General features: G+C 36.2%; 1 protein-coding gene and 1 long non-coding RNA gene across 4 annotated transcripts; one reads left to right on the forward strand and one right to left on the reverse strand.

Moving 5' to 3' along the window:
• The first annotated feature begins 2320 nt into the window (after positions 1-2320).
• Positions 2321-14995, forward strand: LOC149779840 (uncharacterized). The gene is made up of 2 exons (XR_016414945.1): positions 2321-2374; positions 14741-14995. It is a non-coding gene; the product is annotated as an uncharacterized LOC149779840 (long non-coding RNA).
• Positions 14996-17166: 2171 nt separating this feature from the next.
• On the reverse strand, positions 17167-26181 carry LOC149779841 (uncharacterized). Of its 3 annotated transcripts, XM_089936514.1 has the most exons (3): positions 19581-26181; positions 18321-18384; positions 17167-17783 (listed from the first exon to the last, which is right to left on the reverse strand). In XM_089936514.1, exon 1 carries the CDS (start codon positions 23685-23687, stop codon positions 21999-22001), a length of 1689 nt encoding a protein of 562 aa, XP_089792640.1. In that variant the 5' UTR covers positions 23688-26181; the 3' UTR covers positions 17167-17783; positions 18321-18384; positions 19581-21998. The 3 variants fall into 3 exon arrangements, with proteins under 3 accessions (XP_089792640.1, XP_089792642.1, XP_089792641.1); XM_089936516.1 differs by lacking the exon at positions 18321-18384; XM_089936515.1 differs by lacking the exons at positions 17167-17783; positions 18321-18384 and adding an exon at positions 18391-18663.
• Positions 26182-27231: the final 1050 nt, after the last annotated feature.

The following is a 27231-nucleotide window of genomic DNA, read 5'->3' on the forward strand; positions in this document are numbered from 1 at the left end:
TGCAAAGTGAGCTGCAACAGATGGAACTGTAAAACAATTATTTAATAATTGTTCAGTATTCTCTGTTGAAAATTTTTGCGCGAGATTTTTCATTTCTTCATGAAGAGATTCTTTACGATATATTTCGCTGTTAGGTCGTACAAATTGATCATATTTTTCATCATCGGAACTCTGAAATAGCCATATTGACACAGGATCGTATTTTGCTTATTTCGTGAATAAAATCAAACATACTTCCTTGGTACAATCTTACGGTTCGATTTCATGGAAATATTGTGACTGCGCTGGTCTACGCGTGCGCATTATGACCAATAATTTTAAATGGGGCTCCTCTCGATTTATTGCTTGATTCGTATAAAATCTCTGATGTTATCGTTGCTATTATGATTGGAAATTTCAATTTATTTCCTAGCTCGGCGATATCGTTTATTGTAGCCCCGGTATCCTTGACAGATTCAGCCCATTATTTATTTTTTTACGTAGTAGATCCGTTAACATATTTCCGCGCATCGCGTTTGTAAAATATTCAATTACTCGTTTGGCTACACAATTCAGCTTTCAGAATCTCATTGGTGCAAGATCAATAATATTGGGGTTATCATTTTGCTGATAAATTCCATAAATAACCGCGGTCATCTGATACGTTTGATCGTAATATGGTCTGTCAATTGCAGTCAGCAATCCTGGCTTGGAATTTTTACTTAGCACAGCGGTTTTTCGATTAGCAAGGACAGGGTCACGTTTGTCACGAATAATCCACCCATCAGAATCTGTTTCTGCTAGCACAATAAACTTTATTTTGAAAAAAAGATCTTTGATTGTTGAGATAATCTGTAAACGTTTTTGCCTTCTCATCGTTCATTGTAGCATCAATGATTTTATCATCAAGTATGACCTTGAATGTTGACCACGTGTGAGATGATCATGAAATTCTTTTTTAGCATTCCGAATATTATTTTAATCAGAGTATTCGTCGGATCAGCCAGAGTTCGCCTCCGCAAGTCAGGAGTTATTCTGTCAAGATGGAATCTGGATTCAGGAAACGAAGTTTTCCAAGGCTTCATTGTAGATAATCTCCCAAACGTTTCCATTATTATATTTAAAACAAGTATTTAATATATTATGACTCAAATAAGAAATCAGTGCAACTGGTTGATGGTAGAGTTTTCAACTCCTTGTAACAAATCCTGCGTAAATGAATTCTGCGGACAGCATTTGCAAAGCGTAAGAAGAGGAAGTCTTGGTCCAAAACCCTGCTTACGGTGTGGTGTTGGATTTAGAGGGAAAACGCAGTTGTGTGTGCAATGTGGTGGTAAAAAATATAGAGAACTAAAACGATATTATGATATTTAAAAAATAACAACCCCGACTCTGTCAAGGACTCTGCTCTTAGCAAGGTTATAAGAACCCCTGAAGATTATTTAGCTAGATTTGAAGACAAATTATAACTTAGACAACTAATAGTATATATGAAAGGAGCAAAAAGAATTTGTAAGTCATCCTATCATCAAAAATTATGAAGCATCTCGTGATGGTGAATCAAACTCTGTCAGCGGATAAAGCCGGTTGGTGTTGTTAATAATGCCGGTTATCATAGATTCAAAGCTGGGAAGAAAACTTATCTTTGTCGTAAATTTATATTCGAATGTTTATTTGGAGCTATCAATGATGGTCTTGGAATCGATCATATTGACTCAGATCCCAAAATAACTCTTTACACAACCTTCAAGCTATCACACAGAGCAAGAATTGCAAGTTCGGAAATACAGGTAAGTATGAAAACATATTTTTAGGAAAAGAGCCGTCAAAAAAAATATTGGGACCGGCGAAGAAATAATATTTCAGTCAATGTATGCAGCTGCCAAGTATTTCGGTATCTGCCGGCCTTCAGTACAAAAAGTCGCGAATGAAATATACAAATCAGCGTTTTCTCAAAAGAATGAACAATGGATTTCAGTTGAATACCCCCCGTTTGTATTATATACCGACAACATCCTTGATAAAAACAACGGAGACAACTCTGCCGCGAATATGTAACGCGGTTGATAGAGTTATTCCCCTTGACACTGTCCTTGATAAATTCAATGGAAATACATTTCAGGAATATTTGTAAATAAATATGTTTTCTGTGGTTAATTCTCTCCCAAGAGTCCCTCCCGGAAGTTACACTGGGGGGTGGGTGGTCGTGTATTCCCAAAGTCACAAAATCTAACAGTTGAAAAAAATCTGTAATACTGTAATGTTAATTTGAGAAACGCGGAAGTAAATAACTACGGTCTGTCGAGCCTGTGTTAGCAGGAAGTACAATCCATAGTATACTCTTGAAGCGTTGACAGTTGTCTCCGTTGTTTTATATCAAGGACTCTTAGTACAGGTAGGTGTAATCGTTTATTTAAGATAAATGAAGTTGTTTTTATGAAATAATATTCTCGTTTTACTGAATCCGTCCGGTTTCCTGGTTTATCTGTATTTTTTTCTGTGACTATATTTAAGAAAACATAAAAATGCAAACAGCAAACACTGTTGGATTTCTGAGTATTAGTTAACTTATATACTATAGGACCTGTTTTAGTATTGGGAGTCCTCTCCTGATTGCTTGATCTTCAACAGACAAACACACACACACACTCCGCCACGTCTCCACGTGATGTGTACCCTTTTGCACTCTCCCGTGGTTTATTTCGAGGGGAGGGTGTGCAAAAATCTGTTCAATATAGAGAATGGCTCCCGTGTGTGTTGTGCTGTCCTTAATTAAAAATGTATATACTTCATGTATTGTGCTGTCCTTGTATATGCTACATGTACTGTGCCGTCCTTAGAATTAAGGTCTACTGTTAATATATCTTCTTGAGCCTGCTAGAATGTTATTGGACAATCAAGGGGTTTCATGGGAGATTGTGCCGTCCTTAGAATTAAGGTTTACTATAAATATATCTTCTTGAGCCTGTTAGAATATTATTTGACAATATAGGGGTTTCATGGGAGATTGTGCCGTCTTTGTATATACTACATGTACTGTGCGGTCCTTACTGGAAACACGTTCTTTTGAGCCTGCTAGACTGTTGTTTGACAATCTAGGGGATCACATTGGTGGTTGTGTTTCGTAACCGTTGGGTCTGCTAGAATGTCATATGTCAATATAGGGATTACACATGCGGTTGTGCCGTCCTCGGTGTAAACAAAACACTCTTCTGGACTTGCTAGAATGTCATATGGAAATCTAGAATTTCACATAAGAGTGTAAAATATTTTTCTTTTAAACGTATATTTAGTATATAATGAGTTACGAAAATATCACTGATATTATTTCTGCTATTAAAAAAATTAGAAAAAGACGGCATCAATATATCTGATAAAATAAACCCTGAAAAAATTATTTCTGATTTTGAAACATTACAAGAACGTAAGGAGGAGGGGAATTTACGTTACCATCAGAATACCGATTCGTAATAACATTCAAACGGTGGGCGATGTTTCTATCGTTAGCTACAGTAAAAGAAAATGACGTGAGGGAATTCGTCTCTCCCTCACTCGCATTAAAAAAAATCAGAACTATCTCGTGAATATGAGGCAAAAAAGACAATCAATACTCGTATAAAACAATTAAGAAATATTATGTCAGAAACTGTTAGTGGCAATGAAAATGAAAGTTAGAATCATTCGTGGACATGAAAGTGAAAGTATGTCAGATTTTAGTCCATTTGTCAGTAGAAAAATATCTACCCCAATGATTTTACCAAGGACGGAGATTATTTTTTGGATACCGTTTTAATGTGTATCACACGCCAGTGACATTGTTAAAGTATATACTTGTTTCCTTGCTAAAATCAAGGGAGACAACACTCTACCATTAAAAATCCTCGAAAATCGTAGATTTTTACGACTTTGCGTATAAATTCACACTCAGCGTTTTATCTCGTAGGTCAAGCAAGTTGCCGGACTGGTCAGTTAGTCTGAAATTTATTCTTGATAATAGCAGATTATTACATTTTAGATAGACCCGGTTAATTGGTTCTTGCACAATCAGATATCTGGGTGGGACTTGCGGGGTAAAAGTACAAAGAATATATCCTTGCTGTGTTTGATTTGATATTTCAGTTTTTGTCTGATAGCTGCCATCAATTACATCAGATACAAGATTGACCGCGATCACCGGAGAAATATGACGGCATAGTCCGTATTGTTCATTGTTGTATCTGAGAATACTTGCCGGAAAATAAACTCATCGATGATATCATTGACTGGTTTTTTTAAAACTCAGCTGCGTTATCCCCCGGGAAATTTAAAATTCGGTAGATCAGCTTCTGTTATTGAATATTTATCAATACATAATTGCTTAAATCTGTTATCTGACTTCATTACCCCCTGTATAAGATTTTGATGAATTAATTCAAAAGTAAATACAATTTGATTTAATATTTCCATCTGTTTGATCATCTCATCCCGCGACGACGACGACAAATCAAGAAAAAAAATATCACGCAAACTTTTTCGATTTATTCTATGTTCGTCATTAATACAACTAAAATAAATTCTGAAAGTTTCTTCGGTAGCAAGTTCGCTCTTTTTGTCGCCGCTAGGTTAGAGATATTCAAACTGCCACATTATTCTACCATTTTTGAATATTAATTCACCGCCAGACAGGTCCTTTTCCATTGCTGAATAGACTTTACCATAATGTAACTGATGACTCATGGCGGCAACTCTATGATACGAAGTAAAATTAGCCCGGGTTGGTTCGGGTAGTAGTGGAGGTACCTCCGGAGCAACATCAGGCCATCGTAACACTGATCTGATCGATGATTGATAGATATCCACGGCGTAGTCCGGAGAATTTATCTCTATCACGGTGGACAGTGTTGGTTCATGAACTGATATTGCTATCTTTGATTCATTCCCGTTGATATTTTTTATTCTACGTTAAAATTCATCATTGGTCGGTTCGATCGTATAACTCACCGTGGATATTCCAACAACCTGCCAGTCGGGAGTACCATCCGGTTTATTTTTATTTGCAAATACCAGCGATTTATTTGATTGTGAACCACCGATGATTTTGATCTGATATTTGGCCAACTGTAAGAGCGATCTCGCTTACTGGAATCGCGGTTGGAAAATTAAGACTGAATTCAGGGTTTGTTGAACTTACTGATATCATCGTGGTTTTCAGCTAGGTTTATTTGCGACTATCTGCTGAAGTAGTTATGTCATTATTTAAATTTCTATTTTCCAAATGGCGGTTTTCTAAATCAATTACTTCACTGTATGTCTTAACCATTATATCAAATTCAGAATCTGATATCGTTGTATCGTCAAGGGTTGATGATATCAGCGACGACAATTTAGAGTACGCGTTTGTTGCCGTGTGTAATTTTACAGCATAATCATGAAATTTTGTATTCGTGAATGTGGATATTTTTTTCGAGATCATATTAAAAAACCAGCAATGGTCGCCGATAATGAAACACATATCGTTGCTACTGCTACCGTTATTGGTGTTAGCGCTGATAACACTACGCCGCTGGGTGCAACGAGTGTAGATACCGAGTACACAATGACATGATGGCAACTACACGTCTTCGGTATTTTTTTAACTTTCGTTGTTTGCTTGTCAACGATGGTTTTTAGTGCTGTTTTCCATTCACGTACTTGATCATATCTAAATTTTTGGACTTCCATTATACGTTACACAGTAACTAATTGAGGCGTTTCAGCAACAAATTCCAGACACCACCAGTACGATGTTGCGGTTAATTTCTTATCAGCTGCTTCCAGTATAAATGGTTCTTTGGCTCCGCTATTTAAGACAACAGACATAACCCCGGAAAACGTATCGGTTGACTGCCGCCAGGGATATGTCGTGTATATACTAAATTTTGCAGCGCTGAACACAGACAACCTGTACACACCAGTGACTTCTGCGGTATGTTTGATAGTATTATTCTGCTGTGACCATGCTGAGAATCCCGATGACTCTGTGTATACTATATTGGTGATCTGTTTGTGGGAAATTTTAATCAGATTAATTTTGTTAACGATATCAGGAATTCCACTTACGACATCTTCTAGTGTTTTCTTAACCGTTTCAATGCTCGTCTTGACATCAGAGAGTTTCACGTCAGCGGTCAACGTGGTGCCAAAGAAATCATCTGCGATTTCATTAAGTTTTCTAAAGTTTCTACGGAGATTTGTAAACGTACTTACGTGAACATAATACTCGGCCCGCAACATGGACAATTTACCATCAATGGTGCTATAGTTAACGTCTACATATTATTCTTTTTTGCGGTATCTTCGTCGGATGTTGGATCTCCGAGCACTACTATTTTATTTCCATTCATGTTGAGTTCACCTGTCATTCAGTCGCCGGTATTCATCAAACGATTAGCGACGCTTCTTGCAATTTCATCTCTGATGGTTATAAACAATATATTTGAGTCTCTGATTCTACCGCCGCAAGTAAACAAAAGGATGTTATCCGTGGTAGCACCGACATCTCTACGAATTATATCATTGCATTTGATATTGCTTGTTTTCAAAACGCTGTATTTATCCTGAAAAACAACAACCTCATCTCGGTCAAGCCCAGATAGGTTCATGATATCAGCGAGTTCGTCTTTTGTCTCGTAATATGAGAAATCTATTTCGTCGAACAGTTTGTTTACTCTTAGTATAATCACCGCAGAATCTTCCGTAAATATCTATCATTATTCTTTTCTTTCTGATCTAAATCAATGATTTCTCACATTGTTGACTTGTATAATTATGCACAACTCTGTGAGGTGGAAACGATGGCGTCGCTGATACAGCGTCAAGTATTGCAGTTGCTTCACGGCCGTATATTGGTGGATCAATATTGTTTGGTCGTTGTGATAATTGATCTCGCATAAAAACACCTCTAATTATTTTTATTTTTAGTTGTTTAGCACCATCAAGTAAATCAAAATTTGACATAGGTGAAATTAACAAAGTGTTCCTGGAAGCCTTAGACCTTTTTGTCGATGAGTTCCGAGAAGTCTTAAGCCCTTTTCCGTTGCTTTGTTTTAATGCCATTTCAGCCGCTGTTCCAACAGCACATAACGCGGCTGCTTTTGCAACTGCTGGCGCTTCAGCATCTATCAGCGCTGGTATTTCTGCGAGAAGTGGAAATATACCGCCTGTCTTAGCAGTAACTGTTTTTATAATTTCACCTTGTACCTCAACAAAAGCCTAAGCGGGTAAAAAGTATCTGCTTGTATCATGGACTTGTAATTCAATTCTTCCACTCTGAATTGGTAGTCGTGCGTCATAAGAAGAAAAACGATAATCACGCAATTGTTGGAGGAACATTGCTCCAAAATAAACACATCAATTTTAGAACCCGTTCATTTACTACGAATCAAGTATATAATCCGAGACCAACTGAATTGTTAGAAATTTTTTAATTCTTTTGACAACATCGTAATTAGCTGTCAAATATGTAGTAAGCCTATGGTCTTTCTGCCATCCCAACCAAGACCCCACCACAACCACGTGACCATGCCCAATGACATCACAGTAATAATCGCTATACAACTAAAGATGACAGTATTTCGATTTCAGTAGAGCCTTAACAGAGTGGACCAGTAAGAAAGAATGACAGATATTTAAGTGTTAGGGAGATATTTAACAATGGCTATTCCTCTCGCCACCACTCCCTCATTGGAGATCACACACACACACAAAAAACTTAGAGTAAAGCCTGAAATCCTGGCAGCATCTCTGCATAGGAGATAACTTGACTATTTTATTTTATTTTGTTGGTCTCTGGTTATCCCATGGTATTTCTCTTACGTGAATATTATCTTACAGTGTGTCCAGTCAGCATGGTCGAAAAAGGCTTACAACCACTGAGATTTGTTGGAACACTCACTACAGATATGAAAGAATAAAAACCATGCCATAAATCAGTGAAGATAAAATAGATTATACATGTGTTTGACTGTCCCTGATTGGTTGATAATAAAAGTAAGATTTTAGTAAAAAGAATCCTTTGAGAGCTTGTCCTACTTGTAACTGAAAAAAGTGAGGGACATTGTTTTATTAACATAATTTCCATCCCTATATAGACCCAAGTTTGGAAGACTCGTTATTGGGAGATTCGTAAAAACATCCAATAAAAAACACTTATATGCCATATATACATAAACACAGAACACGTTTCAAAATCTGCCTTCCTAAAAAAAATTTAAGCGATCATTTTGTACTTTTTCCTTACAAGAAAGCATAACATTAGCAATGTAGGAGAAAAGAATGCTCATAATTCCATCGTATATAGGTCTTTAAAACTTCCAATAGTGGCATGTTCTTAAAGAACTTGGAAACTTGGAACAAATTCCCTCAGATACTCTGGAACATTTTGATGATAATGATATTTTTTTAAGCACTTGGTCTGATCTGCATTTTTAAGTTATTACTAAACATGCATCTTTGAAGACACAGACTCAAGTATGATCATCAACCTGGGATGTGTAACTTGTTGAAGCTGGGTTGGGATTGGATTGAGCGAATACACTGAAATAAATTTCGCAAATGAGATGTTCATGTATAATGTAGTTGAACAATTAATGAATGGATTTAGCAGAATGACGCGCACAGAGTTCAACAACTGATATAAGGAAATGACATGGTTCCTAAACTCAAATTATTCAGAGCATGTAATTTCAGCGAGTATTCAGACAAAAATCAATATATGGAACTTAAAGACAAATGTGATTGATATATATAGAATCTATGTTGGGGTTCGGGCCGAGACAAGGAAATCTCAGTCAAGGGTTTATATTATTTGTCTCCCCACGAGGCTTGCCCGAGTGGGGAGACATATAATATAAACCTGCGACTGAGATTTCCTTGTCTCGGTCCAAACCTCAACGTAGATTATTTTTCTCACCCAATATTTTCCTTTAAAAGTAAAAAGAATTCTGCACTAGTGTTCACGTCCAATGTTTACATGCGGCGCAGTAATATAAATATGTTAATGAGGGCTGTGGTGTGACCGTTGCGTCCGAAGTACACAGTTTATACGCGTGACCAAAGAAAAATAAAAACATAAAACATCGCATAATAATGACGCATTATCACATTTAATACATGGATGTTATATGAAATTGACAATAAATAATTAATATTTATTACAAGAAACTCTTTTATTTTCATCAGTTCCAATTTTGAAAAGTTATATTGTAAATAATAAAACGATATTGGCTACTCAGCTCTACTCTAGTTATACTTGGTACAAGCTGTAACGAAGAGTAACATCTTTCTTTAGATTATTCATGGGAAACTAACGTATATAACTATTCTTTTCTTTGGAGTAGGTGAAACTGTGTGTGACATACTTGTGTTGTCCTAAATATTGATTGTAAAATTACCTCTGTGAATAATAATAGACCCTCCAAAAAACGGGCTCTAGCAGATAACCATGTGCTAAACTTTCAAGTTCATGGATTCTTTGAAGATTTAGTTTTCTGTCCTGGAAATATGGCAAGTGCTACAGTGAAATTTGCTGATGGAATTATGTGCTGACGGATAAATGATTCCTTCTGGCTGGTAAGTGTATTATTTGTCATTAAATATTGTAGGTATCTTTTTGACTCAGCCGGGGCACAATGGAGATGCTTAATAAAATTAGAAAAAAGCATGTCTTATATAACACTTTTCTGGCTGTTACTAAGTTTTCCGTAGTTGTTAAGAGAGTTGGGAGGCTATGGAGTGTATAGGTCTATACTCTATATGCATGGAGCAGTGTTTCCTATTATATTGTTCATTTCACACAGCATTGTGAATTTTATCCTATCTGTAGCATTGTCATTTTCAGGTCAGCGTCATTAAATGTAGCTAACAGTATATACTTTGTTTCACACGAAGTATTTGAAATTAGTTAGGTAGCTTTAGCTACATTTAATGACGCTGATTTAAAACTGTACTGTGCTAGGACTGCATATAGGATAGAATTGACCATGCTGTGTGGAACGAACAAGCATAATACCAAAAAGCTCAGCATCATATTCGTTAGTCTTTGTCTCTCTCTAAATGTTTTTGTAAGGTATGTTCTCAAACATGGATTTAACTTAAGTTACTATATTTTTGTTATATATTTGTTGCTGTTGTTGTTGTTTGATTTTAGTACAACTACGTCAGGCACAACAGAAGATAATAAGGGTTTCTTTTTTAAAAGTAGTTCTGAGCGCGTGGACACCTTCACTGAGACGATTGGTCTGAGATGACTAGACTGAGACAGGAAAAGTAAGGTTAGCAAAACAAGCAGATTTCTCTGTCGCATGGGTGAGAAATGTGTCCATCACCATTGATGATCAGTCTATATCATTTATATACAAATATGGTGATCACAGTATATGCTCTATACACAAATGTGAGCAATTCTATCAACAAGGGTAACCACGGTATATAATTTGTACAAAAAATATGAACAATGTAATTTTATCCACAATTAGACGTATGTATTATTTATTTTAACTCGTATAGCGATATATGACTTAGTGATCTCACGTATGTAGTGATACTGAATAATAATGATTCAAAAGTGGAACAATGTTTCTCGTGGCGTCCAGTTGACTAGCACGACGTATTTCCGGTTGCATAGCTCTCATCGAATAGTCAAGTGGCCACCACGCATGGCCCGTCCGTCCCAGAACGATCCGTCGAGAGCCTTTCTATTCCATACAGACCTCTTAGCCCCGTAGCATTGGTATGTCAGTGCGGTTAAACCAATACCGTCCTCCGAACCAACGTCACCATCGACAGAAACATATGGGTTGCACTAAACCCAACAGAGTTCTACGACTTCCGGTCACATAATGCTCTACAACCGAATGTTGAACCCATAAACTGATAGCTTCTTGACGTACTGCATTTTATTGTGATAAAATAACGAGAATTTACTCTAAAAAAACACCCTGGTTGTGGTGATAGTCTACAGTCAGAGAACTCGAGGTAACTGATTTCACATGGGTACATAAGTAAGTTGACAGAATATTTTGAACTAACCACTTTTATAAATATACGATCCTCCTTAATGCCGTAAGCGGCAAAGAAAACCGAGTACATTTTGTCCGTATATAATGCAAAAATATTTTACTACACACAATGCCATAGCAGCTGTGTCACCACATACATTTTAGATGCTTTGACAAGACGAGACCACTCGTAATCTGTAGTTAATGAATACGCATACAAAATCTGGAGAAATAAAATAGCACACTGATTGAACGGGCAAATAGAAACAACTATTAAAAGTTTGATGGCAAGAAAAACAATCCCAAAACTATTTGGAAATTTTTTAAATTAATTTGGAGCAGGAAAGTGTAAACATAAGATAGATATATCATCACTTATTAATGATGACAATAATGTTTACGTTGCAGGTGCCATAGCAAATATTTTCAATTAATTCTTTGTAAACTCTTAAATTACAGAACATAAGTTACACACACACACACATAAACACACACACACACACACACTTAGTTTGTGCAATAATGTGAGAGTTACTAAATTTAGCCCATGCCTCCCATGATAATTTTTTAGTCAGTGTTAGGTGGGGTTTTGACCATGCAACCCATGTTTATTTTTCAGTCTGTGTTAGGTGGGGTTTAGACAATGCAAACCATGGTTATTTTTCAGTCGGTGTTAAGTGGGGTTTAAACCATGCAACCCATAGTTATTTCTCAGTCAGTGTTAAGTAATATTTAGACAATGCAACCCATGGTTATTTTTAATCGGTGTTAAGAAGGGTTTAGACCATGCAACCCATGGTTATTTTTCATTCAGTGTTAAGAAGGGTTTAGACCATGCATACCATGGTTATTTTCAGTCGGTGTTATGTAATATTTCAACAATGCAACCCATGGTTATTTTTAATCGGTGTTAAGAAGGGTTTAGACCATGCATACCATGGTTATTTTTCAGTCGGTGTTAAGTAATATTTAGACTAACCCATGGTTATTTTTAATCGGTGTTAAGATGTGTTTAGACCATGCAACCCATGGTTATTTTTCAGTCGGTGTTAAGTAATATTTAGACTGCAACTCATGGTTATTTTTCAGTTGGTGTTAAGTGGGATTCAGAATTCTTGGTTATATATCTATAAATGACTTATTGGATTCGAGCATAAAAACGTGATGAAAGACATAACATTCGGTAATAATTTGCAAGACTTAAAACCAAATTTCTTATCTCTCTCTCTCTCTCTTTCTCTCTCTCTCTCAGTATATTTTTTAGGTTTAGTGATTTGTGGATTTAAAATATGCTGGACTTAAGAATATCCTTGTCCTTATACAATTTAAAACAAACAAAAAAATGTAAGTTAGACGCATATTCACTCGAAAAGACTAGCAAGCTCAAATGAAAAAATGGTTCGTACAACTTTGAACATTAACTGAATTGTGAAGTTGCTGAATTTTTTTAAAAAGCAGATTTACTTTTGTTTAACTAATATAAGAAGAAAGTAAGACATCTTTAAAAACGAATTGCTCCTTTAAAAGTCGGAAAATTGTATCAATCGTTTGAACCAAATAAATGAATAAAACTCGAATTTGGCAAAATATGAGGTATGGTGAATTTCTTTTTCAAAAACTGTTAAGGCCTTTAGAACATAGCATTCAAAATCACCAAATTAAGTGTGATAATGTACACATAAAACACTAAGTTCAGCTCAGCAAAATAAACTAAGTTAAAAAGATCACAAACGTTCCCCAATTCGTCTATTTTGATTAATTTACACAGTCTAAAATTTATCCGATTCTGAGTTCGAGTTAGGGTTACTTGCTTAAGATGTTCCTAGAAGTTTGGAGCTAGGTCTGTTTACTTCCCTTGATAGTGTCTATATATAATTCAATGGATAACCTCCTGAGTACGGAAAGACAGACCAAAACAAGAAAAAATATTAGGATAATTGCTTCTGTTTATTTGATCCTCTTGAATATATAAAAGCTAATGCAAAGCCATTACATGTAACATCTATTATAAAGGAATACAATTATGGATTTGATCAATCTAAGAATGTTAAGAAGGAAAGCAATAGACTATTACAAATAGTACCAGAAACAATAATCTTGTGCCTGGAATGAAGATACAATGGCTCATCTAGGATTTGTACGCAAAATTTCCGTATAACTGTAATATGCATTGAGATTTTTTTTTTCAAATAAGATGAATGTTGATGTACTAGCTGAGATTAGTATATGTTCTGGTTTAGTCCGAAATTTAAGTCAAGAATAACAATCATGCAAGTATGTTACATGTCTCTAGATTTGATGTTGTCTTGCAGTGATAACAATAAGCGTATTGTGCCTATCTCGTAATGATTTGTGACACATGGCACTAGACATAGATGTATAGTATTCATTAGTCATTTGAAATACATTAGAAAATTAATATAAGAACATTAATACATACTATCAACAAGTTATAAAATATAAAAATGAAATCTATAAAAACCTATTGACCAGCATTTTAAATCATTGATTAAGTTTAGACATTTTGGAGCCTACAGCAATAATGCAACTAAAAAACCTAAACAAAAGCACTTCTTTTGCTTGAAAATGAATAAGAATACAAGCAGCTATACCATTTAATTAACTGTCATTTTTTAATACTGAAAGTGAAAGCAAAATTAATTAAGTATATATTTAATCAATTCATGAAGTTAAGGATGTTGATATCACGAAGTCATGAATAAATTTCAAAGTAATTTCAGTAGAAAGTATTTTTTCCTCTCTTTTTCCCAAGCGTAAGCTTTCGTCGTAAATATTCTAACAGTCTCCACCTTTCTTTGATTTTCTCGTCCATCCGATGATTGCAACGACTGTTGCGATGACAGCAACGGCTATGCTAACAGCGGCAACAACCGTGGACGTAGCTACGCCACCTATAGAGTAGTGGAAATTTAAATAAATGACAACCTATTATATTTTCATGGCAGATTTTCCTATAAACTCATCCTGATCCAGGCGTTTCTATATAACGGATTTGTCTAGAATGTAATGGAATCTACTGATAAGATTCCATTGGACAAAGTTGCAATTTCTTTTTTTACATAAATTCATGTAATCAGAAAGATTATAACTCGCTATGAAAGCGCATTCTACAATGACGACCAGGGCCGCAGATATTGTAGGACAAGTAGGAACAAAATAACGGGGCCCACAACGGTCACGGGGCGCACCGCCGAAGAGAAGAACTTTTTTTTGAAATTCATATGGGTCCTATTTGAGCATTTTTCCTACGGACCACAAATCATGTCCGTGGTCCTGATCCTGACGAAAAGACTAAAATGCAGCAATATTAAGTTTTAATTATCTAACAAGCCAACTGATTCTTACCTTGTAGCTTTTTTGAAATAATAACGATTCGGGGAAATTTTTTACTATGCTATTCGAATGAAGGTTTGCTGACGACTGTTTAAAAAATAGTCCAGTATCTTGTAGGTCTCCGGTTTGATATCTGTAAATCGTTAAAAGCGAACCATCAAGAACGAACTTAAAGATTTTAACTTTTAGTTTCACAGAATGGATAACTTGAAATTGACCAATGCAGCCCTGATGATGACAGCTGATGTTCTACAATTGTTAAGTGGGTGCAACTAAACACACACACACACACACACACACCACCACCACCACCACCACTGATATTTACATGCAGTTAAAGGTGCACACACTGCACACCCATCCTTTCTCACTCATATTTCTATCTATCTCAGATACACCGGACATCGGCAGAAACATTACTATCGAAATTTCCTTCTTACCTTCATCGGCTGTCAGTATGAACGGACCCGTTGAGATCAAATTGGAAGTTATAGCCCCTTCTCTGGTGCTTGCGCTCCGCTTCTTTCTGGTCACACACCCGACGACGCATGCGGGGTCGGTATCCAGGCAGACCGAAACTTGGCAATGGACGTACACAATACCAGAAGTGTTATGACGGAAGTTGAAAGCATGAAAACTGAATTTCACATCATTGATCCCGGATGGATGAATCTTAGCGTTGTTCACGGGGCAACTGGTTAAAAGAATTTCAAAATAAATTTAAATAGAGCTGTAAGATTATATGCGATCATTATGTGAAAAAACGTACGTTGAATAAAGTATGAAAAACATGAAAGATTAGATTTCATTGAACACCTGTTCATATGTGAACAAATTAATACTATGTTTTTTATATTTAAAAAAGCGTCTTTACATCTTTACATACTTTTACGGGAAAGTTTGTAAAATATTTCTGCGGCGTATGTATATATATATATATATATATATATATATATATATATATATATATATAGACAAATAAACTTTTATTAAAACATACATCTCACTCTCCAGGATCGGAAATGCTCTCGAATACCTTCATGCGTAGGCAACGTTTAAAAAGCAGCATTGTAAATACGTGTTTACAGTTATCAATCTAACCTAAGAATATCGTACCCTGAAGATATAAGCTGGTACCAGTTCGGATCAACAGGTGAGGGAGTTGATGTCGCAAAGCAGTTATCAGCACTAAGGCCCAACCCTGTCACGTTGTTTTCCATAGCCAGGCGGATGAATATGTCATTGTTAAGAGGCACCTGGCGTGGATATGCGTTGAATGGAACCGGATGACTGTAATCTTCTGCCTCGTATTGTCTCATTGTCAGGTCCAGCTGACCATTTCGCCTTTCCAAGATTTTCACCTGTTGTACGATAGGGATGTAACTCGTGCTGATGTTAGAATTTCTCGGATACACACACTTGACGGGAATCGCAAATTCATAATCACTGCCATATGTTATGATGTTGTTTCCTTTTTGCATCTGAGTTCCGTTTTTGTGCAAAATTAATTCATTCTCAAAGACTACAGAATCAGCTTCAAGGGTCAGCGTTGTTCCACAGTCGCGCAGGCCGACACTGTCCACGAAATGCGTTCCGTTGGAATGGACGACACATGCAGAGTCTCTCCACGTAACCGTGCCATTTCCAGGCACTAGATGTTTGGGAATGAAGATCTTAAAGGACGTTGTTTGGCATTCTACATCAGAGCGCTGTAGCACTGATGGGGCAGTCGTTGCATTGTGAGCTAAAGTTTAAGATGATGATGATGATGAAAACTATTAAAGATATTTTATTGTTCATAAGATAATGATCAACGCCGTATGATATTTATCATGGATTATATCTTGCATTATCAGATTTTAACTTGGTCATAAAAAATATTTGTAAAAAAAATCTCTAGATTTTGAAAGAAAACTTATCAATATGGTTTTAAAGAATAGAATAGACATCCTTAATTACTTCAAGGAAATATTAATTTATTGCAGACGAATATTGAGACGATAAAGAACTCCTGTCATATTAACTATTAAAGAGACAAAAATTGAAATATAGCCAAATATTTTGTTCTATTACAGTATTAAATGTTGAATGAGAAGTATTTTTCGTTTATTTGTAATGCAAGCAGTACCCTTCCAAATTATAAAAATTGTATGTATAGAACTTTTCAGGATTTTTCTGATTTAGCAATCATGCATAAATTTATGAAAGATGCTTAAATCAAACATGCTTAACAGAATAATTTATATATGTTTGTGTATTAGCGTCAATGTAGACTCAGAAAAACGACTAGATCTAGTATAATAAATGCATGCCGCAATCTTTAAGGTTCTGCTCTTCGTTACATTTAAATCAGTGAATATTTCATATTCAACATTTATCATATCAAGAACAAACAAGTATAATATCGCCATCTGAAAGAGATAGAAACCATGCATACAATTAGAACAGATATCACACAAAACAAGGCAAATAAGATTTTAAGATATGTCATATTCCTAAAATATATTCCTACACCCTAGCATGCCCTACATTGGCCCTATCACGCGTTACGCGTACGCGGTATCTTCTTCTGTTCCTCCAGTCTTTTGTCCAGTCTTCAAAATTCCGGAAGGAAAAATAGCGGCACGCGATGCAGTTTAAAAAAAACAACAAGAAAGTTAGAAATTCAACTCACCTGCTTGCTATGTGAGCAGTTTACTTACATTCCTCCCAGCAGATTTACCCAAAGTCGTCTTCCTACAGTTACACAATCAAGGTCTCTGCAAAAGAGAAACTCCTCCATTTTATCTTTCAGGAAAAGAACGTACAACTAGGCTAGTTAGATGGGAAGTTTTATTTACGATTCACTGTAGTTATTCCGGATACATTGGTCCTTTTTCTGCGTGTTTATTTCTCTGTCTTTGATTCGTGTTTCTTTTAGTTCTATTTTTTAATATTATAGTTTTCGTCTTAGGACAATATTTGCATGACCTTTGCATCAGGTTATTTCATGTCGTTTCTATATCTTTGGTCACGTTTTTAAAACTTCCATTTCAAAATATATGGCACTAATAACAGTGAAAATGCAGCTTTAATTATTAGAGCTCTCATCCGTCCTGTTCGTTTGTTTTTCTTTTTAATGTACGATATATGCTCGTAGCATTTACAATTACTGATACATGCAATACGTAGGCCTGATTTTTTTCACGTTCCTAAGTCTGATTTTCCGTTTTGAAAATAATATATATGTGTGTGTATATGTGTGTGTGCGTGTGTGTTGAGGATGTATTTGTCGGATGTGAAATGTCTTTTTTTTCCAATGAAGAAATGTGATTGCTGATAAATAATGATTTTTATCAATGTATATTTAAAGCTCATGAAAAAGACATTATATCGACAGGCACGAGGCTGCACCATCCAGTTCAAATCCAAGTGCAGATAGTATTTCCAGGTTTTCTGAAATAAGAATGAAAATAAAAATAAATCAAAAAATTCTGACAAAATCGACTATCAAGATCACTTTCCAATTACAGAGAATTTATATTTTTACATACACGCCAAATTATACTACACACTAGTTTTCAAATGGTAATTTTGTTTTCAAAATGACGGACAAATTGACAAAATCTGACCTCTACAAGATAAAATAATTGACGAGTACTGCCTGAGAATTAGTCTACCCAGCTTAATCAAGCACAAAATTATTCTTTGATGTAAGTACGTAAATTATTGATAAAACAGGTGATTTGAAGAAAATAAACCAAAAATTTAAATGTGTAGAACACGATTATTTATGTGTATTAACTTCAGCGTATGATCGCAAGCCTATTTTACAGTCGTTAACACGGGCAACATAAAATCAAACACAATTCAAATTGAACCGTCTATAGTGTAGAACTAATAGAACAGAATTTGACTAAAATTGAAAATGAGATATCGAAATATGAAATCGCAGAAAAGCAAAGAGTACGGCACCATTGCACATACACTTACCCCTATTCTAAAAGTTTGTGTCTATTATACCATCTCGTTGGACAACGTGCCAACGAATTTCTCTCTGAAAATTAACACAGAAGAATGAATGAATCGGTGGCCCCGCATTTCAACAAGAGACAATCGACTAAAAGTCAAGTGTGCCTTTGTCTTATACCACGTGACACCAGCAGTAGTGCCTAATGAGGCCCTTCATAACGGTTATTTTGCAAGGTCAGCAGGTCGGCGCCAGAGAGAGAGAGAGAGAGAGAGAGAGAGAGAGAGAGAGAAAGAGGTTATACAAGATCAGTGGGTTGATGCAGTCCACCTGCCACAGTAGTCATCTTCATATAGTATATATTGGCTAAAAAGACAGTTTATTCGATTTTTTAAAAAATTTTGACTCTATACAAAAGTCACTTCCTCTTAAAGGCCACTTTAATAACTCCCATGTGTATTGACTGTTAATGAAAAGGTATTGACATAAAAAAAAACTCCAATATGATTTCATATAAAATACATAGGAAGCACCTTTGAATTACTTTTGTTGTTATTGTTGCTGTTGTTTTAATGTTTTCGGGAGATGAGTTGACAGAAAATTGTTATAAGAAATAAAATATCTTACAAGCAACTTCTAATATGCCAACTGCATTACTGAGATATTCAACTATTAAAATCTAACCCATTTTCACGTCCATGTATACGAATATAAGTTTGTCGTGTAGAATGGGCTAGTTAATTATTTAATTTAAAAGTAAAGTCATGCAAGAATAGAGCACGAGTGTCACTTGAAGGAAATGTTTCAAACCTAAAATTAGCAGAGAAAAACATGATTGGAGGAACAAGAATAATACTGTGATGTGCTAAATGACTAACACAGAAGCTGCCTATATTAGGAACAGGAGTCCCGATTCAAGTGTTTGAAGTACTTGTACATCTCTTCCCTCTTCTATGACCTCTAAAACTGTAATTCACCAGCTAAAAGCTGAAACTAATACGGATGATAATAATAACCATGGGTTCATTATTGAATCTAATGACCGAAATATTATTATAATTCGGTTGACAACATTAAGAACAACAAAATCATCATCATCATCATCATCATCAATAATAATAAAGCAAAAGACAAAGCTGAATTCCCGGGAAGAGTGAAAGAGAAGCGATGATACATGATGATGGCAATGAGGATATTGCAGTGATACTGACGAAGACAGGAATGATTAAATCGATATATACATTGAAAAAAAGAAAGAAAATGACAGTAGAAAAGACTAATACCTCTCCAATGAACATGCCTGTCCAGAACACTAATTATGCTTTTCCATGTTCCAATTATGTTATCCACCAAACGTTTATGTTTTATTTTCCCCTGACGAATACCATACAGTTGCAAAGTACTGACTGAGTAATATTTTGATATGCTGTAACTTTAAACCAAGATTGGTATAAAAAATGTACTCGCGCAGGCAAACATGGAACAACATATTTCGGTTGCTAAATAAACAAGATATGTATTGAAGTTGTCAGGCACACATGTTGTGACATATCGCGATAAGATGACCTTTCCTCTGGCAAAATGCCGGAGTGATTCGTTCGTTGGTCTAAATGACGTAATACTGGTTGATAAGAAAGATTAAAATAAACACTGTGTGATAAATTTATATTGGACAAAGTTAAAAACACCCGGTATCTTCCTGTTAGCGACTTTATAATAAAGAAAACGTGAATAAATTGCGATAAATTGTTTAGAATGAATTTTATCATCCAAGTACATGCTTGTTACATGTACTTGGTTGAGTGGTTTTAGCGTCTTTATAACATGTTAACAGTCAGGGAAGTGGAACAAAGTGCCTGTTCCCCCCCCCCCCCCCGGGAAACCTTGCGGTAGCCGGCTTAGGCTTGCCTGGGCGGGATATTGAATGCGACCTTTAAATTCGTTTAGGAGTTCTCCACTCTACCAACTGAGCTGCCATCGATACACATTGTTTTATGACTCCGTATTTAGAATAGGGTATAAGCTTCCATGGCAACAGTCAGATATTATACTCAAGAATAAAACAGGTCCCATCTGTTTTAAATAAAAAGTTTCTTGATTAAACTTGCAAGCTCAGTCAACAGAATAGGAGACCATTTTGAACAAGGGAAATGAGGCGTGTGTGATCTCACCACCAAATTTCAAAAGTCCTGCACTAGTTACATCACGAACGCATTTTTTAAAACCATTTCTTGGAATTAATTTTGTTGGTAGGCACGAAAGCTAGACTGATGTAAAAAAAAAAATTTCAACCTCGCTAATTTAAGTTTATGTTTTCTTAGAATCACATATGCTGATGAATACAGATCCTGTTAGCGTGCGGGAAACTGTTTTGCAAATGTGTAGGTTGTATCATATGTTTTCCGGAAATGTATACGAACCGAAAGACGCAGATCAAGTATGTTGCTATGAAACATTTGAGCTGCAGATGTTATGTATACCGGTTACAATTGTAACAAATTTAACAAAAAAAAAAAAGTAAATAAACAAAATAAACAGTAACTCGTCGTATAGTCCGTGTACAGTCTGGAGACGACTGTTCTTTAAGAAATCAACGTTTCCATCTCAACGGGCACACCGTAACCAAAGGTATCTCCCTAGTATTAAACCAAAATATTTTCACTATTTTGTAGAAACGCGCAGTAAATTACAGTTTTGTAATCTTGGACAGTTTTGCTTTCCCCGTTTTAATTTTTGGACATATTATTGACAAAAATTCGAAAACAGAGATGATTTGGTTGCTCTACCAAAGAATAATGAAAACGAAAATTGAGAAAACGTAAACCAACCGCAAGAAAGTAAAAGAGGTCGCTCTGATAAGGGTCACGCACTGTTTTTCTGTTAGACCACATAACTTGTACGCGTTATCAAACCGGTGAAAACGTTAGTGTGGGACATACAACTGGAGACGGTCCACATCGTCACGCTGACCATATAACATATACAAGTGTGGATGATAGCGAACAAATAGCGATATTTCTACGTACTAGCATTAATAAAATGAGACAACGCACTAACAGGAATATTTCTACGTACTAGCAATAATAAAATTAGACAAAGCACTAACAGGAATATTTCAAAGTATAGCAATAATAAAATTAGACAAAGCACTAACAGGAATATTTCAAAGTACTAGCAATAATAAAACTAGCAAAGCTGAGTTACAGCAGTATTCAAGATCGATTTCCCTGTATCATTCATATAAAGCCATTAATGATGTTGTTAGTATTACTCACATTTAGTGTCTAAAGGAGACAACTTTTGACCCGTACTTTCCGTAATAATCAATTGCTTAACTTTTAGTCGTAAAACTAATAACCGTAACTTCAGTAATAAGCAATTGCTTAGGTTTAGACGTAAAACTAAAATCCGCAACTTTCCGTAATAAGCAATTGCTTAAGGTTTAGACGTAAAACTAAAACCCGTAACTTTCCGTAATAAGTAATACTGGACAACAAATTTTTACAAAAGTCATGTTACTGAAATAAAATTAGTCAATTCTTATCAATTTTTATGTGCTGAACACGAATATGACAGTCAAATTGCAAAATTGGCTCTAGTTTTTTTGTAATCTGCAAGAAATTAATGTTTACATAACGAAATGCATTCCAATAGTAAAAGGTCAACTGTAATAGCCTACCTATAAAAAATCAAGTCATTGACTACATCTTAGATTTCTTCGCCTGTCTCTTGTACAGCTGTTCGGGAGCATCTCTGAGGAGTGTCCAGCAGTAGTCAGCCAGCATTGTAGTGGACCATTTTCCCTGGTATCTTTGTTCCATTGTTGCGATATCTTGATGAAAACGTTCGCCGTGTTCATCACTAACAATACCACAGTTGCTAGGAAAGAAATCCAAATGGGAATGAAGGAAGTGAATCTTTAGAGACATATTGCAGCCAAGTTTCTTATACTTCATCAACATGTCTTCTACTAGTTCCTTATAGTTTTCTGCCCTAACATTTCCGAGGAAGTTTGTAGAAACTAGGCGAAAAGCATTCCATGCTTGTTTCGCGTCACCTTCCAGCAAGTTGTTGAACCGGTCATCTTTGAAAAGCTCTCGAATCTGAGGACCCACAAAAACTCCCTCTTTAATCTTTGCTTCGCTGAGTCGAGGGAATTTTTCATGCAGGTATCGGAATGCTGGCAAAGTCCGGTCAATGGCTTTCACGAAGTTCTTCATCAAACCTAGTTTGATGTGAAGGGGTGGTAGCAAGATTTTCTGAGCCTCAACCAGAGCTGGGTGTTGGATATTCTTCTCTCCAATGGCTACATTCTGCCTGTGAGTCCATTCCTTCCTCATGTAGTGCATTTCCCTTGCTCGGCTATCCCACTCGCATAAGAAACACATGTATTTTGTATATCCTTGCTGCAGTCCCATTAAAAGGGCAACTACCTTCAAATCACCACAGAGGTGCCAGCTGTACTTGTTATACTCAATGGAATTCAGTAGCTGCCTTAAGTTATCGTATGTCTCTTTCATTTGGACAGCATACGCTACCGGAATAGATGGAAGAATGTTTCCATTGTGCAAAAGCACAGCCTTGAGACTCAGTTTCGAAGAGTCCACAAATAGTCTCCATTCTTGTGGGTCATGAGTGATTTTTAAAGCATTCATGAGGCCCTCAATATCGGAACAGAATATCAGATTACTTTCCTTTCTGAAGAAAGGCTCCAATTGCTGGTGGCGCTTTCGATATGCAGTAATTGTGACATCTTCTTCTAGAAGATTCCATTGTTGGAGTCTTGATCCTAGCAATTCTGCCTTGTTCTTTGATAAGTCCAAATCACGAATCAGGTCATTTAGTTCTTCCTGTGTTATTCTGTGTGGGGTTGATGATGCACCACAGTGAAAATCTGGATCACTGCATGCTGATGGACCAGGAGAAGAACAGGTCGACTCACCTTTGTCTTCGTCAGATGAATCAAGAGAATATTCTGCTGGAGGTTCTGGAATAGGAAGTCCCTCACCATGTGGAACTGGTCTCAATGCAGACGGAATGTTTGGGTAGACTATTCTCGACTTCTTTCGCTTCGTTATTCCGCCGGAAAGAGGAGGAACCAAGCAGAAGTAACAGTCATTTAGGTGGTTGCTTGGCTCTCTCCACACCATTGGGACTGCAAACGGCATTGATGACCTTTTGCAATTCAACCGCTGTGAAAGCTGTGTTGTACATGTAGCACAGCATATATGCGGAGCCCAAGGCTTGTCTTGGTCACCAACCTTGCATCCGAAGTAAAGATGATATGCCTTCTTCACTTGAGAATTGATACTTTTCTTCTGGTTGGCAAATGTCACTTCCCCACAAATATAGCAAAAATTGTCCGCGGTATTAACACACTTTCGAGGCATTACTGTTCTTTATTGTACGTAAATGGATAAAATAATAAGTTTTATGTAACAGTAGCTTGAACTGTCTCGCACAACGTCTAAAATATTTTGAATGCTGAACCTATCTGATTGGGCTTTATATAGTACACTGCTTACATCAGCTTCAGCAGCCGCCTGGCATTAGTATAATAGGCCTACACATGTATAGTACACTGCTGACGTCAACTTACTTCAGCAGCCGCATGGCATTAGTATTGCATTGCATCAGAAAATGATGCAATCAACTGTGGATGATGTGAGCATGATGGTATTATGCAATGTTACATCATTATTCCGGATGTTGCTGCAGTCCTACTGGAGAAATTTACACAGTGAAACATAGAAAATGAGGTATATGAATATCTTCAAAACGAGAGCCAATACAAATTTTTCACGGTTATATTCGTGTTCGGCACACCAAAATACTACAGATTAGGGCCTTTTCAAGTCAGTAATGATTTCACTGTTGACCAGTGTAATTGCTTAAGGTTTAGCCGTAAAACTAATAACCGTACTTTCCGTAATAAGCAAGTGCTTAACTTTTAGCCGTAAAACTAATAACCGTAACTTTCCGTAATAAGCAAGTGCTTAACTTTTAGCCGTAAAACTAATAACCGCTACTGTCCGTTATAATCAAGTGCTTAAGGTTTATACGTGAAACTAATAACCGTTGGATATCCATATAGTTAAATTTGCCATTTTCAAAATATATATTTTCGATTTCAAGAACTTATTTCGAGACATTTGATCATTTTCAGTTCTTGTCATGAAGAATTACATGATTCCATATAACTCTATGCGTTTTCGTAGACAGAAAAGTGAGCATTGTTGAAGGTGGTAATTACAGTGCTTTGTACAAAGATGTTGTTACAACGCATATCCAGCAATGTTGCCATTATACACGATATTTTACTCGCTACGTTTTTGTTACTTGTCATATTTCAAGTTTAATGATCATAGACATCGCTGTCATGGTCTATGTGTCAGTTAAGCCAATCAATAGGTGCAACATATCTTTGAAGGTAAGATTACGCAGTGATTAAATAGAGAACAGCATTTCCCGCGCAAGACATTTCCCTACAATCAAGGCTTCATTCTGCATGTACATACTTTGCTTCTCAATGACGATATCGTAATCATCTCATATTCAATAATAATAATAATAATAATAATAATAATGACGACTTAACTACTTTACAACATCAAGTTAAGACATAAGGGCACAAGAACAGTTTGCACACAGACAACATAAAACACATGAAAATGTCCAACAAACACTTTAAAACTGATAAATTATTATACAGAATAATAACATGAAGCATATAAATGAAATTACAAAAATAACATAAAAACACAAAACGAGTCTACAATACAGTTTCAGTCTAAAAATAATGACAAATGGATCAATGTCAAATTTATTCTTTAGTGGAAAAGATGTGTCTTGAAAGCAGTCTTGAATGTGAATGTAATCACGGTCTCTTTGTGTCTAATATCGATCGATCGAGAGATCGAGAGATCATGCCAAGTAGCTGGACCATTATATGCAAATGAACTTTGTCCATAGGTTTTATTTTTTTACCTTGGGAATATTAAGAATACTAGTGTCAGGTGCTATTTGCCCGCGGACACGGGATCGAATCTCCGTAGAGTATGAATTAAAAATTCTTTAACCTGTATGGCAATGCTGTTCATTCGTATTTATAAAAAATATGTTAATATTTGTAAACATTCTCTTGTAGAATCTAGGAATAGCACGTACTGTTCTGTATAGTCCGATATGTGATATCCTTCCCATTCAATTCCATTTTTACGGACAGAGGAAATAAGTTCTTTCAGATAAGATATTTTTGTCGTCTGCATCGAAAAGCGAAAGTGTGCAGAAGATGAAATATAATATTTTTTTCTAAAGTGAAGGAGAATTCGTTGTTCTACACCACGCCCCACCCAACCAAGAGGTCCAACTGGCCAATTGTTCTAAGTCTTGCCTTTACAGATCAATGTCATTCACCTCTGTTCGAGTCAGCCAACGCGGTCACGTGAGAAACCTTGCAAACAGCGTCATTGGGTCGTTGGTTCCTCCCGGGTACTTCACGGGTTCTTCCTCCACCAGTTATAATGGCCCTTATCAAAAGCCAATCATTCGCTGTGCAATTGCGTCAAAGCAACAGACCTCTACCTCAAACCCACCCAACAGTAGACTCAGTAGAAAGGTAGTATGCACAGCTGCACTCTGAGGAGGGGACTCACTTAGCGACCGTGCAAGATGGCCATCTGTTCTTCTGATGTGGCAAAATGCGAAAAGGTGAAATATAATATGAACTGTCTTATCTTTCGGCATAGAGCTTACGTTAGTTCAATCTATATATGTTGAACGTAACTTGGGGCCACCGAAGGGCGATCAAACGCAAATTAATTCCAGATGACAAGGGTTAATGGAAATTTGGTATTTCCGGTAATATTTACTTAAGCCTGAGTCGAAAAGTAGAGAAACTATACTTACAATCAAGACCAAAATGTAAAGCTGAACAAGACTTGTACATATATTAAAGAAACAGTAAAAACTCAACTTAATTCCAAGAAAGCGGCAAATGAAAACCTAAAACTTGAAAATAAGAAATCAACACCAGATAGATCGAGGTTGCTGTGAATAACACGGAGGCTCAATCTAGACGGAACAACTTAGTCGAAGCAAGGAGGTATTCCATCTGGACCCTCGAAATATATTATTTTTAAGTTTTGTCATGTACAAAGACCGAACGTGTATTGAAAGCCAGTAAAAATTCTCCTCGTAATCACTCATAGTGACATAGGCAGAAGACGTAACCCAATACGTGCAGCTCTAGCTCGTAAAGTTATCAACCTGATTAACTTCGCACGTGCCGAAGACATGCACAATGTTCTCAAATATTTAAAACGGATAATGGATAAGAAAGTCTACAAATGTAACAGTGGTGGTGATAATATCATCAAGTTTGGTAACGCACATCGTCCTAGAAGGAATGGATGGCAGTGGATGCGTAGGGGTAGGCAAGAGGACGCGAACTACTTGCAGTGATAATGTAAAGACAATGACTCGAGGTGGTGATGATTGAGATCAGGATCTTGGTCCTCAAGCTACCGATCAATGCAGTGCTGATCAGGAATCTTTAAATGAATAGAAAGACCCATCCAGCACCGAACTGAATTCTAATATACATCCTCGCCTTTGTTCTTCCATGGAATACTGAAGGTCTAAAAAGTTTACCTGTCACAATGACATGAAATAATCATAATAATGATATTACTGCACTGTCTGAAAGTTGGAGTAGTGATCAACATGAATTTGATAATTTACTATCAGTCTTTTCTTCTACTGCGCCGAAAAAAACTCAGGTTAGCTGCAACTTCAGGCGGTGTTTCTATCTTTATACACGAAACACTGATGTGGCAAAAAATAACTTGTGAGAATTTTGATGAATGTGTTAGAATTTTTTTTAGAGATAACATAGTCTGATACCTTGTCACAAAATATCATAATGTTCTTCGC

The sequence above is a fragment of the Sinohyriopsis cumingii genome, chromosome 16 (assembly GCF_028554795.1).
Source record: "Sinohyriopsis cumingii isolate HCF-2022 chromosome 16, ASM2855479v2, whole genome shotgun sequence".
NCBI lineage: Eukaryota > Metazoa > Mollusca > Bivalvia > Unionida > Unionidae > Sinohyriopsis > Sinohyriopsis cumingii.

Excerpts from the sequence above, each read along its gene's own strand:
- LOC149779841 (XM_089936516.1), bottom strand. The coding sequence starts at position 23,687 with ATGCCTCGAAAGTGTGTTAATACCGCGGACAATTTTTGCTATATTTGT.